Source organism: Furipterus horrens, unplaced genomic scaffold, assembly GCF_987537825.1.
Source record: "Furipterus horrens unplaced genomic scaffold, mFurHor1.1.pri manual_scaffold_11, whole genome shotgun sequence".
NCBI lineage: Eukaryota > Metazoa > Chordata > Mammalia > Chiroptera > Furipteridae > Furipterus > Furipterus horrens.
In genome coordinates, this window is record NW_028327181.1 from 2,602,637 (window position 1) to 2,618,531 (window position 15,895).

Sequence of the window (15,895 nt, forward strand, 5' to 3'; positions counted from 1 at the left end):
AAAAAAAAAAAAAAAAAAAAATCCGTTCCCTCGGAGCGCACTCCGCCCGCGGGAGAAGGGCGGTCAGTGCTTCAGCCAGGGGTAGGCCTCGATGGAAGCCCGGCTGCGGTCCCCGTAGTCGTACAGGAGCTCCTCCCCGGCCTCGATGTCGCGGGCGGCGACGAGGATGAGGTGCGGCACCCCGCGGATGTCGTGCAGCTTGGTCTGGCAGTTCCCGCACTTGCTGTGATTGATCAGTCTTCCCAGGCGGTCGGTCTCTCTGGTCGCGTCCACGCTGGCGGGGAGGGCGGGCAACAGAGGGTTACGGAACCGATGCGGAGGCCTTGGAACCCAGCCAGAGTCCCGCGCGCTCTCAGCGCTGGTGGGATGCTGATGCACGGCCACGTTTGGGGCAAAGCAATTCACCTCAAAAAAATAACTTTAAGAGCCCAGAGAGGCGGTGGGGGAGCGCCTGGCGGGGACGGGGCTGGGAGCCACAGGGCTCTTTGGGGAGGCCCCCGGGGCCACTGGAGTGCTCTGCACAATGAAGACGTGAATGAAGTCAACTGTGCCCCGTGGGGGCGGTGATGTGTGTGGGGGGCCATGGGAACCCTCTGTACCTTCCACTCAGTTTCCCTGGGGACCTAACCTGCTATTAAAAAAACAAAAAGGCGTTCAGCTACACTGGCCACATGGAGAAGGGAGCAGCGGGCGACGTCCAGGCTGCCCTGGCCCCTGCCGAGGGGGGAGGCCAGGGGAGCCTCGGAGCCGGGGTCACGCGGCCACTGCCGGGCGCACCCAGAACAGCTCCAGCCCCGCAGATGAAAGACGGGGGGCGGGGCAGCGGCTTCCAGCAGCCAACGGGAAGCCAGAGCCGCAGCCGGGTGCTTGTGCCCTTGGCCGTGTGGCCTGTACCCCCTGCCGCTTGCAGCTCTCGGGGACTTACCAGTAGGTTTTGCTCAAGTACTGGAAATAGTACATGTAGCAGCCGGTGGAGGGGTCCTGGGCGTACAGAGCCTCCCGCTTCCTGGCGTCGGTGATCTCGATGAGGTCCCCGTGGTACTCCACCACGAACTCACCCCGGGAGAACTGCTTGGTGGCGATCACGCCCCGGCCCTTGCCGTCGATGAGGTCAATCTGTTGGGAGGTGACGGGAGACAGAAGGTTAGGAACAGCCAGATGCCACCGTGCGTGGCCGGCTCGGGGCGCGAGGTGCTGGCGCCCCTCCCGTGACCAGCTTTGCCGCGCCACGCCACAGGATTCATTTGCTTTACCCGCACACTTCAATGCGTATTAACGTCTCCGGCTGTGCCACTATCGCCCGGGTCCATCCCCCCTTGTGAGAAATCTGCCCTTATGTGGGCGTCTCCCCATTTTACAGGCGAGAAAACTGAGGCTCAGAGAGGCAGCCATGTCCAAGGCCACGTGGCCAGGACATGGCGTAGCGCAGACTGACACCCACGCAGCTGGCCTCCTAGAGGACAGCAGAACCGGCACTGAGTTTCCCCTCCGTGCCATAATTTATTTACCTCCCTGGGTTCCTCCACAGCTATAAACGCAGGGGAAGGCACTGCTGCAGGGGCCCTCGATGGAGGGTGGAGACTGGGGCTCTCTGACCCCTCCACCCCAGCCCAGGCCCGTCTGGCCACCAGAGTTCCCCTCCTCTCACCCACCCAAACGTGTCTGAAGTTTACCAAGAGAAAAGCATACTTCTGGGGCATTGCCACTTCCCAGGAAAACAGTTTATGAAAAATGTATTCGTTTTTTTCTTTTAAAAGTTTCCCCAGGCATCGTGCTAAATGAAAGACGCTAGGTACAACGGCTACGTATTCTGTGATGCCGTTTGCATGAAATGTCCAAACAGGCAGATCCACCGGGACGGAGAGCAGACTGGTGGGTGCCGGGGCTGGGTGCCGCCTGCCAGTGGGGACAGGGTCCGTCTGGGAGGGTACAGAGGCTCGGGAAGCCGCCTGGGGTGACGCTTGCACAACATTGTGAATGTGCTGAATGCCACTGATTTGTACCCGGAAATGGCTAAGATTCTTAGTTCTGTGCTGCATGTATTTTAACACAATTTAAAAAACGTTCCCTTGGGATAACATTTCACTACGAGGCCTACCTACGTTTCCTCCACGAGACGGGCCCTTAACAAGGGTTTTAGCATCAGGCCCCGCGACAGCCTAGGGTTACAGCCACCTGGTGTCGCCCGACCCGAAGCCCCGAAACCCCACATGGGGACCTGCCGCCCTTACCTTCATTCCTTCCTCCTTCCCACTTTCGATCAGTTCATCTATTCTTTTCCTTTCTTCAGACTGCAGAGAAAAGACAAAACGGACGTCGGCCTTCTCTCCCAGGCCACCCTGGACCTGCCAGGGCCACGCCTCAGGGTCCCCCACAGCTGGCCTCCGTGACATCGGCCCCCAAGGATGCCCAAGCCCGCAACACCCCCCATCTTTCTCATCGCCCATCTGTTGTGGATAATTTGCCACTGGCGGTTCACTTGGACCGGGAGGGACACAGAAGTGGCCCCAGGCAGAATCGGGTTATGGCTCTGTTCTGTTTGGCCCATGCAGCATTTTAGAAGGTACTTAAATCACCGACATCTAAAATCCGGACTCTGACTGGAGGCAACATCAGCTGGGATGACGGAGGCGGCGCCCATTAGACGGGTCATGGCCCAGGATGGGGCCTCCCGCCCCGAGGAGCCAGCACTGCCCTGCACGCAGAGGCTGGGGAGGAGCAGCCGCTCTCGGGCTCCCCTGTCCCTGGGGCTGCCCCCTCCCGGTCCTACCTCCACCCCAGACCCCAGTTCCACTTCCCTGTCAGCGCACAGGGAGCTGAGGGGAGCCACACAAACACAGGCCAGGACCCCAGCCCACCAAAGCGGACGGCACCTGTGGGAGCAGCGGAAGCACCACCTGGGGCACGGAGGGCCCGCCCGGGACCGCGCCTCAGCCTGGGATGACTGTCTGCAGCCCACGGGGGGCCTTCCTCGTCACTCAGTCCACACGGATTCACTGACTCTGCAGTGTGCGCTGAGGACGCAGTGATGGGCACCCCCAGGGCTCTGCAACCTTCGGAGGCGTTTTCAGCCGCTGCAGGGGACCCCTCCCCAAGCAGGGCAGTCCCACCCGTGCCTGGTAGCCAAGCCCCGCCGGCGCTCAGCCGGACCCTTGCCGCCACCAGGTCTCCCAGCTCCCGCTTGGACCCCCACCCCCAACTCTCTTGTCCACGCAGCTTCCAGAGGGCTCTTTTAGAAACAAGAGATGAGATCGCCTTGTGTTCCTGCCTAAAGGCTTCTGGTAAGTTCCTTTAATGGTAGCACACCAGTCGCAACACAGGACGGGGCAAACGGAGCTTTACAGTTGTTTGCGCAGAAGAGAATAATTAGTAAATAATAACAAGAATAAACGGGCCTGCATGCTCACAACTGCAAACCTACTGGTGCCCGCCCTGCAGATATGCACCGTCAGTGACGTTCCCTCGTGTGACCGACATAACGGGGGGTGGGGGGTGCGGGGGGGGGGCCTGGGGAAGGGTCTACGGGAACACTCCATAGTGTCTTTGTAACTCCTCTGTAAATCTAAAGTTATCCCAAAACAAAAAGTTTATTTCAAATGAGAGCCTTCCAGTAGCTTCCCACTGCTACTGGGATAGAACCCGTCTTCCCGACGGCCCGTGGCATTCCGCAGGGTCCAGGCCCAGCCTCTCGAGCCCTGTCTGCCGTCCTCACCCTGCTCCGCACCCCGGCCACACCGGCTGCTCGTTCAGGTCAGGCCTGTGTCTGCCTCAGGGCCTTTGCACCTGCTGACCCCGTGCCTGGTATGCCCTCTCCCTAATCCATCCACCTGGCCTGCTTCCTCCCTTCCTCACACTCTGCTCAAAAGGCACCCCTCGGAGAAATGTCCCTGACTACCGTGGCTCAAGGGGCCTTGGCCTCGCCGCACTATCAAGCTGTTTTGTTAGTGTCCAGGGGCTATCTCTGAAGCTATCTTGCTTTCTGGTTCTTTTTATAAGCTCCATGAGAACGGGGGCCTGGCCTCGTTTATTGTGCAATCCCCTGGCCCAGAACAGTGCCTGGCACATCAGTAAACCCTCAAGCAACACCCCCCACTGCCCAATTAGGCATTGTTAACGGAGGACACGCGTGCAGCGGGGAGGAGGGGAGCCGCGGGCTGAGTCAGCGGGAGCAGCCGCAGGAAAACTGGGGCAGGTGGCTGGGGGTTTTCCTGCCGCGCACAAATGTGGCACCGCGGGGCCGAGCGGAGGGGAACTGGGGCCAGCGCGACGTCCCGCACGCAGGGCCGGAGATGGGTTTCGTTCTGGAAGCTCTGGCTGGGGCACGTCAACACGCAGAGTGAGGCTGCCTCGCCGCACGGCGGTCCCAGAGGCAGAGGAGCAGGAGGGGGCAGGCGGTCGTGCGCCCAGGCCCAGCGCCGGGCTGGGGTGGAGCCAGGGCCTTGCCAGCCAGAGCAGTCCCTGCCCCGGCGCTGGCTGTCCCCCCACCCCACCAGGTCAGCCAGCTAAGAACCCCTGCAGCGCAGTGGCAAGCAGGTTGGGGCACCTCTCCAAGGCCCAGAACCCGGACCCTGGGCCCTGCCCCACCCACACAGTCCCCAGACTCAGTGACGTGTCTGCCAGACTCGTCACTTCAGTTTCAACCCTGGCTCCCCTCACCCCTCCTGATGGCTTATCCACCTGGGCCCCTGGTTTCTGCTGCCCAGAAGGGCAGGCAGGTCGGGACTCCACCCTGGCCCACTGCCCGGCCAGCCCCCACCTGGCCCCAGCGCTCGCTCAGCAGCGCCAAGGCAAACATGAGGGACAGAGCATGGCTCTCCGCCCAGTGACAGAGTGGCTGCCTGTGCTGCCGCCCAGGCTCTGGGGAGGCGAGCGTCCATCCCCTCCCGCTCGTTTGCTGCGAGGCTTAGCAGACCTGCACCACGGCCCACCGCGGCCTTCACGCTTCGGACAGGAAAGCCCTTGTCTCTTTTACTAAAAAAGCCAGCCCAGCGGCCCCACCCTGCCGCCCGGCGGGCCTCCCTGTGTGGGTGCGCGGCGGCCGGGAGGCGTCTGGGCTCCGGGGCCTGGCACGGCCGGCCCTCCGCAACGCCACCTTTCAGGGTGACCCAGCGCAGCTGCCCGCGGCAGGCGAGCGTGTTGCAACAGCTCCTCTGGGCTGGAAGGCGCCTTCCCAAGGAAATAAAGCCAAAGCTGCTCTCGGCAGGGGAGAAAACGGACCCTTTCTTTTGTTTTTCTTTGAAACGAAGCCCCGGCCACGCATAGAAAAGAGAGGAACAGATACTAGGCTATTCTGTCTGCATCTGTAGGTTTAACACTGAAGTGGCTGAAGGAGACTATGCAGCACCTCTCTGTAGGGGTGGCAATCCCAAGCACTGCTCTTCTACCTCCAGGTGGCTCTGGGGGTACTGGGGGACAGAGGGGGTACCCAGATGCCCCAAGTGGAGGGCAGAGGACAGCAGCCATAGGCTGCAGGGAAGACCACGCCCACGGCATCCAACATCGATCAGCTGTTGCACAGCGCAGCGGACGCAGTGGCAGGCGGGCCCCCAATCCAGCCGGCCTTCCTGCCTGTTCTCCAGGGACCATGGCTGGGTGGCAAAGAGCAGAGAGGATCCCCGGGAAGCGACAATGCCAGGGGAGCACAGCAACCACGCGTGCCAGGCACAGTTCTAAGTGCAAACCGTGCGACCCTCCCCACGACCCCGCCAGATACTCCGTTTTCCCATTTTACAGACAGGGCAGCTGGGGTGACACAGCCCAGAGTGGCTCCCATGCCGCTGCTTTTTCCTGCCTCGAGCCCCAACATGGGACCTTCCGGAGAGCAGGCAGGCCAGCCCCAGAAAGAACACACGGCCTTGCCTGTGGTCCCTGGCTCCTACGGCCCTGCTGACAAGTCCTGGAAAAGCCGCCTCCAGCAACACCTGAGCCCCCTGCCACCAGCTCCGAGGCTCCTTCCCAGAGGCTGCACGGGGACCCCGAGAGCTACGAAGGTCCCCACTAGCGGCCACGAAGGCCGGCACGAGGACGGCTTGGGCCCCAGGGCACTACCTGCAGCTCCGCTTTGCTCTTCCTGGAGCTCCTCCGCACCGGGTAGAAGTCCGTGAGCTTGCGATTCTGTTGCGTCCTTCCTTGAGCTCTGGGGTTGGGGGGAGAGAGAACCACACTTGCACCCTGCAGGCACACAACTGCCAGGGGGCGGCTCCCTGGGAACCTAGCACTTCGACACCTGTGCTCCCATGGGCGCCCCTGCCCACGGAGGCTGAGACAGGCCGCCTCTCTGGTTGGGGAGGGCAGGGCTCTTGAGCTGGAACAAACACAGGCCAGACTGAGGTGCTGGCAAATAAGGGGGCACCCGGGGGCGACTCGGGAGAGCTGGCCTCAGTGGGGGGAGGGGGAGGGCGCGCGGCTAGCTCCGCTGGGCTGGGGAGGCTACTCTGCCGGGTGGGGCCGGGGCTCCGGGAGGCCCTTACTTTGTCCGAGCGGCCTGTTTGCCCTTGATGGGCTTTTTCAGGCCCTGCTTGGCGATGGCTCCGTTGGGGGAATCACAAGACGAGGTCGGAGTTTTTGGAGGTTCTGCTGCTTCAGATTTTTGGTTTGGAAAAGGTGCCAGGGGACCTCTCCTGGCGTCTTTGATCTTTAGTTCCTCGGACTTCATGGTGCTTCGCAGGGTGTTCCCAGGGGCTCTCTTCTCTGTAGGCAGAGGGTGGAGAGAGAGAGGTTTATTCGGGACGTCGTCGCCCAATTCCTAGACGGCCCGCTGTGCGCTCAGACGGGCCCCGAGAGAAGACGGGAGCGTGGGCGTGTGGCGGGGCTGCCCTCGGCCTGTTCGGCCCGGCATCCGCCAACAGCTCCCATGGGAGCGTCCTCTGGCTTTAGCTCTGGACCCAGACACTGGGCAGAGCTTTTGGTGTTCGGTATTCTCCCCGGCTTTATGGAGCTATAACTGACAAAAGGGCAAGATACTGACGTGGACCTAGTGGCAGTGTGACGCCCTGCGGGAGGATCTGGTTCATTAGCACATCTGGCCTTCTGCATCTGGAGGAGGGAGAGACCCCAGAGCAGAAGCACCAGACAGCAATCCTAGCGTGTGCGCCTGACCAACAGCCTTCAGGAGTGGGGTCGCCGACACCCCAGGGAAAAGCGGGGTTCCTACAGAGTGGGCCGGCGCTGGCGGACGGGAACAGGCGCGACGCGGAGTGTCTTCCCCAGGCGCCACCTGCGCGCTGCCCTTCAGTTCTTGCTTCTAGAGGGGTCACAGCAAAACATCCACACGGCTCTCAGCACGGCGCTGGGACACTTGTGAGGGAGGGGGTCAAAAATGACGTCACCGAAACCGTTGTGGAGGCCCCACGCTGGGGAATGAGCCACTTTTTAAAAATGATTTACTTTTTAAAAAGTAAGTAAATGGTACGTGGCTGGTGGGACCGTGCAATGGTGCGGTCACTTTGGAGGGGAGTCTGGCAGTTCTTGAAAAAGTTAAACACAGCTCTGGCCGGGTAGCTCAGTTGGTTAGAGCGTTGTCCCAATACGCCAAGGTTGTGGGTTCGATCCCCAGTCAGGGCACATACAAGAATCAGCCAATGATGCCTAAACACGTGGAACAACAAATGGATGTTTCTCTCTCTCTCTCTCTCTCTCAAATCAATCAATCAAAAAAAACCTTCCTAAGTCTTTTTTAAAAGGAACTCTTTTTAGCTATGAATTTAAGGAATTTGCTTCTCATCAAGATTTTATGTGGAACAAGCTAAAACTATCTCTCTGTTCCCAGTTTAAAGTTAGTTTTAAAAAAATCCAAACTGGAGGGGGCTGTTTTCTGAACTGAGGAATAGGTGTTTCAAAATAGCAGAACTGGTACTTCTGGAATTTGCCTGGGAAAACGTTTCTCAAATTCCTGCAGATAAGGGTTCTATTTACGTCTCCCTCTACAATTAGAGAAAAATGAAGAAAAGTCAGAAAGTCCAGCTCTTTGAAGTTTGCGTGTGTTGGGGGAGAGAATTTTAGAAAAACACATGAAGAGGTTTCTGGATTGTTAAAGTGGCATTGTCTTCTATATATTACTACGAGCAGTTACCAAATAAAAATTACACTAAGTTAAAAAACAATTTAAAAAAAAAAAAAAGAAAACATGATGCTCAGGAAAGAAGTCAGTCACACAAGGGTACATGTTAAGAGACTCCATTTACAGAAGTGTCCGTAACAGGCAAATCCACAGACAGAAAGTAAGCCTGGTAGTTGCCGGGGCTGCAGGGGGAAGGAATGGGGCACGGCTCCTGGCTCTGGGTTTCTTTTGGGGTCATGAGAAACAAAGAAACACACCGACGCCCCTCCAGACCGTCCTCACTCCCTGACATGCCTTCTCGAGTGGAACCAGAGGCAGTTAAGGCCAGGGCCTCGTGCACGGCCCCAGAAGCGTGGTGCACACGAACGCCAGCTGTCACATCAGGGCAGCAGAGAGGCTGAGAATCAAGGACAAGAGCCGGGCCCGTGCGCTCTCCTCCAAAGCACGTCCGGCCCAAAATTCTCATCCGTGCCATTTAGGGACAGTCAGAGCCAGACAGGCTTGATGGGGCATCACGTTGCCACTGGGGACAGTTACACCCCACCCCGTTCCAGAAGGAATGTGAGGCTGGGGGGCCCCATTTAGAGAGCCCCGCCCCCAGTCCCTGTGTGGGAGGTGCTGCCTAAGTACTGCCTGCGCAGTGAGGAGCAGGGGTGACTCTCAAGCCCGGCAGAGGAAGGGCTGCGGGGGGTGGGGTGGGGAGCGTTTCCCAAGGCCCTCCGGCATCCACACTTTCGCTGACCTTCGGAGCAGCCCTGAGTTCTCCCTCTTTACAGATGTGCAAACTCAAGCTCAGGAAAAGGAGCGGCCTGCCCAAGGCGCCTCACGCAAGTAGCAGAGCAAGGGTTAGAACTTAGGCTGTTGGAAGAACAACAAAATAGTGTCGCCCTCTGGGGCTGCGCTAACCCACCACGTGTGACACTTTCTGTTAATAAATACAAGGCTTCCTTGTGTGGAGTAGCTGGTGGCCAGAGTTCTGCTTCTTTCAGGCAACTTTTATCAGGAGGGAGCGTGGTGATTTGGGAAGAGCTCACACTCCCCCCCCAGTGACGCTTGGAAAGGGAGCGTTTGGGTTAGAGCAGGATTTCCAGCAGGTTTCAGCTGGCTTTGTGGGGCCAGACAAAATTTTCAATAACTATGTATTTTTTTGTTCAACATTTTAACTCACTGCCGATTATGCTGCTTCAGAGAGCAGCTCTGAACCCTTGAGTGGAAAGAAACTTTAGAAATGAGGTCAAGGCCGGCTCATCAAAGGGAAGGAAGTCAAGTCCCAGCATTCACATGACAGAACTGCAAGCCCCCTGGGGTGTTCCACCCAGACCCACGATTGCTGCTCCCTGGCACCTGTGAGCCTCTTTAACGGCAAATCGGGTGTATTATTTCTGCAATTCGGCAAGACAGTCAAGCCTGAAGGACACGCACACTCTTGAGAAAGCAGGAGAACCTGTTAGACGGACAGGCCGCCCGCCCTGGGACAGGCCGCCCTGCTCCCTGTGTCTGCTTCTTAGCAGCAAGACAGAACATGGCTCCTTTCGAATGTGGGTGGGAGAAGACTAGACAGAAATGTAATACTGACGTATAATCACAGAGGAGAGCGGCTTCTGCAGCCCGGCCAGCCGTGGTCAGAGCAGGGCCACTGCGGAGGCTTACCTTCCCGTTTCCTGTAGATTCCGGCAAATGGCTTCCCCTGGCATTTGACTTCGTGATGTGCAACTGAGTTCTCTTCCTGAAGGGGGGAACGTATTCCAGAGCATTTGTTCGGGCTCATGTAGGTATAGATCTTTGACTGCCCGGTAAACACATTCTCCTAAAACGACAAATGCGTATTCTGAAAGAGGCTTTAAGAAGAAGATCCCATAGCATTTAGTGCAGAAGGGGTGAGCTGAACACAAAGGACAAAGAATCGGACGTCATCATCTCTCCAAAGCAGGGCTACCGGGGACGCCGGCCCCGGCAGAGCAGTGGAAGGTTTCGAATCTCCCAGGTCCAAGTCAGATGTTTCCTGAACACAGGCGGTCTCTAATTCTGGTCACTAAGGGGACATCTGGCCAGTGGGAGAACCCGCTGAACACTCAGGTCTATGTAAGAAGACAACCTACCAGGAGCAGGGAGGTCAGAATGACCAGGACTAAATAAACGACCTGGAAGGCTGGCCCGTGGGCCAGACAGAGCTTCGGGGACTCCAGCACAGAAGCAGGCCCCAGGGAAGCTGATTAACCACTTACTGGCACACAGGTCAGCTGGTAGGACTGGCCACAACTGCCTGAGCCTTCCGTGTGCCCAGGCCTGGCCCCTCGCAAACCGCAGCAGCCCCGCGGCCTCCCAGGACCGCAGCCTGGACTGCGGCTGGAATTCTCTGGGGCAACTGCAGGCGGGTGGGGGGTGGAGAGCTGATGAAAGCAGGACCTAGTGCCAGCGCATTCAGGGCTTTGCTCTTTTGCAAATGGCATCCTGGCACTAACAGGGAGGTGGGCCGGCGCGTGGGGCGGTCCGGGCCACTGCTGGTGTTTCTGGGTGTGGGGCCTCTCTTCCGAGTCAGCAGAGACGGAAGGCGGGCTTCCCCAGAAACAATGCCCGGGCCCTTCAGCCTGGCGAGCCATTAAACACCCGGTAGCGACACCCGTGACGCTCTGAGGGGCCCGCGCAGGCCCCGCAGGCCCCGGGAAGTCAGCCACCTCCGGGATAACCGGGTCTCAGATGGGGAAATGCCACCAAGACACAAACTTTTGCGCGGTCAAACACAGCCGGGGTCATGGCGGAGCACGGGTGGACGCCACTCCCAGGCAGGCCACAGAAAAGGAAGCTGCCCGCCGGGCGTCCCGCCCGCATCGCTGCCCCAGGGCGGCGGGCGGGGCTGCGGGGCGAGCCCACGTGCTAGTGGCCGGCGGGGGCACCGGGCCCTCAGGGGCGCTGAGTGAGTGCGGGGAGGGTGCCTGCTTACCCCGTAGGTGCGGGGCCTCCCCGAGCCCCTCCGCTCCACCATCTCCGGGCCCGGGGCCGTCGCTGCCACCGCCACCGCCGCCGCCGCCGCCGCCGCCTCCACCGCGCGGGGCTTGGACATCTTCCTGCCTGGAGAGGGGGGACCCGGGGGAAGCGGGGGAGGGGGCGCTCAGGGCGCGGCGGGGCGGGGAGCGGGGCCGCCCGGGCCGGGCGCCGCAGCCATGTTCCGAGGGCCCGGCGGCGATGGGCCGCCCGCACCGCCGGAGGCAGGGACCGGTCGGCTGGGCCAGGCCGGGCCCCGCGTCGCCCTCCCGCCGCCCCGGCCAGGCCAGGCCCGCGCGCCGCCCGCCCCCCGCGCGGCCGGGCCCGACACACCCACCTGCAGCCCGGCCAGGCCCATGGCGGCGCGCCCCGCGCCCTCGCTGCCGCCGCCGCCGCCGCCGCGGCCCGGCCACCACCGCTGCCGCTGTCGCTGCTGCTGCTGCTGTCGCCGCCACCAGCGCCGCCGCGGCGCCCCGGGGAAGGGCCGGCGGCGCCCCACGGCGCCCCCTTCCCCCATGGCCTGCGAGGCAGGGCCCGGCACCCGCGCGCCGCGGCAGCCGGCCGGCCCGGGACCGAGGACGCAGCGAGGGAGGCGCTGGCGGCACTTCCTCCGCGCCCGCCTGGTGCCGCCGCCCACCGTCCGGCTCCCGCTCCTGCGCGGGGAGGGGCCGGCAGGGGCGGCGCTGCGAGGCTGGGGTGGGGGTGGCGGGCGGCGGGGCTGGCAGCGCGGCCGACGAATCCGGCTCCCGAACCCGGCTCCTGCGCGCCCCCTCGCGCGCGTCCGCAGCCACTCGCCGAGGACGGGGTGGGAAACCTGAGAGTGACGGCTGGGCTCCCCGCGCGCCGGCGGCCTCACTCGCGGGCTCTCGGGTGTTTGGGGAGCCCGTCCGTGCCAGGCGCGGCCAGCGGCGGGGTGCCCACGCCCGCGCTCACAGAGCCCTTTTAGGGCGCTTAACCCTGCCCGCAAGCCCGCGGGGGCACGTCCTGCGGCGCCCCCGTTTAAGACGTGGATACTGAGGCTTTAGGGAGACGCAGGGCCGCGGACCCAGAAGGTGGCCGCCCAGGCGGTCTGTACTCGACGGGTAACGGCCCCGGGGACGTAGAGCCGGGGCTACAGCGGACAGTTTGCTGGGCGCCGCTGCTGCGCACCTTATCTCGCTCACACGCACAGCAGCCCCGGGAAGGCAGGCCCTGTTATTATCTCTCTTCCACAGATGGGCAAACAGGGTCCGAAAAGCGAGGAGGCTGGCCAAGGCACCTGATACCAGGGTCTGCAGCCCCGGCCTCGGCCCTTCCCGGTCACAGAGGAGGAAACTACCGTTGGGAGGCGCAAACGGTACTGCAGGAGCGGTTAGCAAGTCCCCAGGGTCTCCGGTCCCCACGCCTCCTCCCCATGAGAATGAGCTAAGCAGGCAGGGGCTCCAGGGACCCCGGCATCATCTCCGCAGAGCTCGGTGTCCCTGGGCCTCTGCGCTGTAGTCTAAGAGCCCCTGCTTTTGTGCAAAGTCAGATGTAAACACCTCGCTCTGCTGCTTGGGTCACGACCTGGGAGCAAGGATTGGGTTTCTCTCCCTGCCGGGGCCCCAGAGGGGCTTTGTGACCCCAACGGCCGAGTCACTTTCCCAGTCTAGGCCTCCGTGTCCTCACGGATGAAAAAAACAAGAACCTTGAATTCCGGAGGAACCCAACCAGGGCACCTTCCAACCACCACAGGTTCAACAAATAGCTGTCACTTTTAAGTAGCTACACCTTATTACAAGGAATAAGACCGAGTAGGATTAAACGGCAGGAACCACTCGGGGAAAAGCCTCTCAAATCAGCCCTCGAGTTAGTCTCCCTCAGGGCAGGGCTGGGGACCCCCACCCACTCCCCCACCCTCCCAGCCACCACCTCTGCCCACTTGAACACCAAGAGGCCATGCTGAGAGTGAAAAGGGGATGCTGAAGTGACACTCTGACCGCCAGCTGGAGCCATCTGAAACTGTCACATCTGCAGGGCCGAGGTTTGCAGTTGCCAAGCCATCATGAGAATCCTGTTTGGAGAGCAGGAAGCACCTTATCCGCTTCATATACTATTTTAACGCCCACCTACACTCACATACTCATGGCCGAAGTGTTGTCTATTTCAGCCAAGTGCAGGGGGTACAGTAACGTATAATTCTCGCCTCAACTCCTCTCAACTCTGCCGCGTTGATACCTAGAAACTGCATTGTAAGAAATCAGTGTAGGTTTTAAAACAGCCTTTCCTTTCTTGGTACATCAGGTGTTCCATGTATGTATAACAAATGCACCCATCAGCAGAAAGAAAAACTCTTAATGTTGCCCAGGATCGCACAGAACCAGAATTCAAAAGCAATGATACGAAGATCTGGCCCTTATTGAAGGTTTACTACAAGTTCGGCCCTGTACGAAGGCACTGTTAAATTGAACCTTCCCAAGCATCTATGAGGAGGCACTATTCCTATTTTACAGACATAGAAATGAGGGCTCAGGGGAGAGAAGCTTCCCTTGCCTAAGGGTTCTGAACGCAGTTCTGCTCTATGAGGGTAGTTTACCATGAAGAACGGGTATTGCTCCCCTTGAACTCAGACACTAACACAGCAATTCATTCATTCCACAAACATTTACTGCCTATACCCTGCTTTGTTTCAGGCCCTGCGGTGAGGACACAGGCTGAATACAGAGACTGATGCAGAACAGTGAGGAGAGGGGTCAGCAGAGTCTGACGGGCCATGGTGGGGACTGTGGACTTGACCCTAAGAGCAATGGGGAGGTTGGGGGGAGGGGGAATAGTGGAGGTCACGTGATAAAAACCTGTGCTCTCCCTGCTGAGGGTTGGTAAATTGGAGAAGGCAAACGTGAGAAGAGGGAGACCAATTAGCAGGCCATCTGACAGTGCACAGGAGGTGGATGGATCCTCCTCAAACTAAGGCACTCAAGGTTGAAGATATTTACATGATTGTAACACTTCAAAACCAGAGGGGGCTTGCCTGTTGTCTGAACCTTTTGTTTGTGTGACCCAGTGGGAACTACAAGTTTGGGACAAAGACCACTTTTCTAGAAGGAAAAAACTAAGCCCTCCTTTGAAGTACTGTAAATGATTTGATATGGATGACACCAAATGCCCCATTTAATAGTTGGCAAGAGTGAGGCAGCCTAAGTAGTAACTACTAATTCTGCGGTCACGTGAGGCAGTGAAAGTCACTGACCAATGAACTACGAAGGTGATATGTAAGCCTGCTGCGGTAGGAGCTGGGAACTCTCGCCTGGCTTTGGCTAAGAGAGGTACGGTGGACCCGGCAAAGGCACAGAGTCTAGACAGTGACTTTGGACTTCAGCTTCCACGTCTGAGAAATGGAAACAACCATTTGTAAAGATTAACTGAGATAATAAAGTGCCTAGCCCTTACTGGCAATTAGTAAGCATTATTTGGCCCATATTAAGTATTTAAGTATTACAATGGCAAAATGCTTCATTTTGCCCCCTCCCACAAAGATTAATTAAAGCAAACTATTTTTTTTAATGTTCTACTGTTGAAATAGGTAAATTAAATTATTTTACTGTGATGGGAAAATGAATTGGCGAAGCATATTTTTATTAATATTTGCCAGATAAATTATGCAGATACTGTTAATATACTTTTAGATGCTTAACACTTTTCTGAAGAAAAATATTTGTCTTAATTTCCTCTGTGGGTTGAGTTATTAGGCTCTTTAACTTGAAGTTCATTATGCCTCGTTTCTTAATCAGAATCTGGGTAAATCTTGTCTCAAAGGCCCTAGCGGGATGCTGGGAGAATAAAATGCAATTGGGTGCAGGGCCTGAAAAAAACAATGGGGCCCAATAATATTTGCTGAGCAAATCCTTACTTTATTCATTATTATTGCTATAGGCAGCATACTGCATTAAGGCAAATTTCTACTGAAATGCAACGCCTTGGAATATTGAGGAAAGTTTAAAATCTCAAGTAATTTTTTAAAAATAATTCTAGTCAACCGTCACGCTCAAATGTTTGCATGGAGGAGACACAGTGGCTGGAAATGACCGGCAGTTGGAGATCACTGCCGCATAACGGGGACCTTACCGCCTGAAGCAAACTAAGTGTGCAGAGGACTTCAGGCAGGGACGTCGCCTCCCGCGGCTGTGCTATGCCTCCCACCCAAGCCATCTCAGATGGGCAGGAGTCCTGACCAGCTGTAGAACGAAGGGCGCCCCCGGGAATGCCAGGGGACGCGTCTCAGCCCAAAGTGGGGGGCCAGCGGGGCCGGTCCCTGCCCCGGCCCCGCAGAGCTGACTCAGGGCATGAGGAGAGAAGGAAGGCGCCTGCCGCGGTGTCCACTCAGACCCGCTCTCCACGATGTGGGTTCGCGATGTGCGCCCTCGCCTCAGGGTCACCTCCTTTCCCAACCAGAGAGAGCCCAGAGCGAGCTCTCTCCGGTCTTGACATATGGATCCATTGCCTCTGGAGAGGCAGGCTAGCTTGTGCCTACATCTAGCGAGGAGAAACTGAGGCACGGGAGTGGGAGGGGCTTCTGGAGGCTTGTGGGGTGAGGGGTCTGAAAGGTTCCGCAGTGTCCCCCGTCCCCCACCCCCGGTTCACGCGCTCCATCCGAGCAGCCCTCAGAAGGGTGCCTCCCCGCCGCCGCCGCCGCTCCCGCCACTCCGGTCCCTTCTCCAGCGCGACGCCCACCCCAGCCGCCCAGGCGCTGACCACCTGGGCAAATACCTCTAGCCATGACCCTGGTCTGTCACCGCCTAGGATCTCCCGGGAAACGCAGCTTTCGAAAAAAGTTGCAACAACTGTAGCCAACTGCTCCACGGAGCACCGGCTGCTGCCCTGATTGGCGCCGCCGCC

General features: G+C 58.9%; 1 protein-coding gene across 3 annotated transcripts; it reads right to left on the reverse strand.

The window, feature by feature from the left end:
- On the reverse strand, positions 1-15,895 carry KMT5A (lysine methyltransferase 5A). Of its 3 annotated transcripts, XM_090291497.1 has the most exons (8): positions 15,767-15,831; positions 11,001-11,128; positions 9,710-9,866; positions 6,471-6,690; positions 6,049-6,136; positions 2,232-2,291; positions 926-1,116; positions 1-274 (listed from the first exon to the last, which is right to left on the reverse strand). In XM_090291497.1, the coding sequence occupies exons 1-8, from the start codon at positions 15,774-15,776 to the stop codon at positions 64-66; spliced, it is 1,065 nt and encodes a 354-aa protein (XP_090147623.1). In that variant the 5' UTR covers positions 15,777-15,831; the 3' UTR covers positions 1-63. The 3 variants fall into 3 exon arrangements, with proteins under 3 accessions (XP_090147623.1, XP_090147624.1, XP_090147622.1); XM_090291498.1 differs by lacking the exon at positions 11,001-11,128 and having other exon boundaries at positions 15,767-15,895; XM_090291496.1 differs by lacking the exons at positions 11,001-11,128; positions 15,767-15,831 and adding an exon at positions 11,379-11,624.

What these genes read in the sequence shown, in the direction of transcription:
- KMT5A (XM_090291496.1), bottom strand. Translation starts at nt 11,558, where the DNA reads ATGGGGGAAGGGGGCGCCGTGGGGCGCCGCCGGCCCTTCCCCGGGGCG. An exon ending in TGGGCCTGGCCGGGCTGCAG is followed by an intron (nt 9,867 to 11,378) that starts GTGGGTGTGTCG and finishes TTGTCGTTTTAG; the next exon opens with GAGAATGTGTTTACCGGGCA. An exon ending in GGAAGGAGGAAGGAATGAAG is followed by an intron (nt 1,117 to 2,231) that starts GTAAGGGCGGCA and finishes ACCTCCCAACAG; the next exon opens with ATTGACCTCATCGACGGCAA.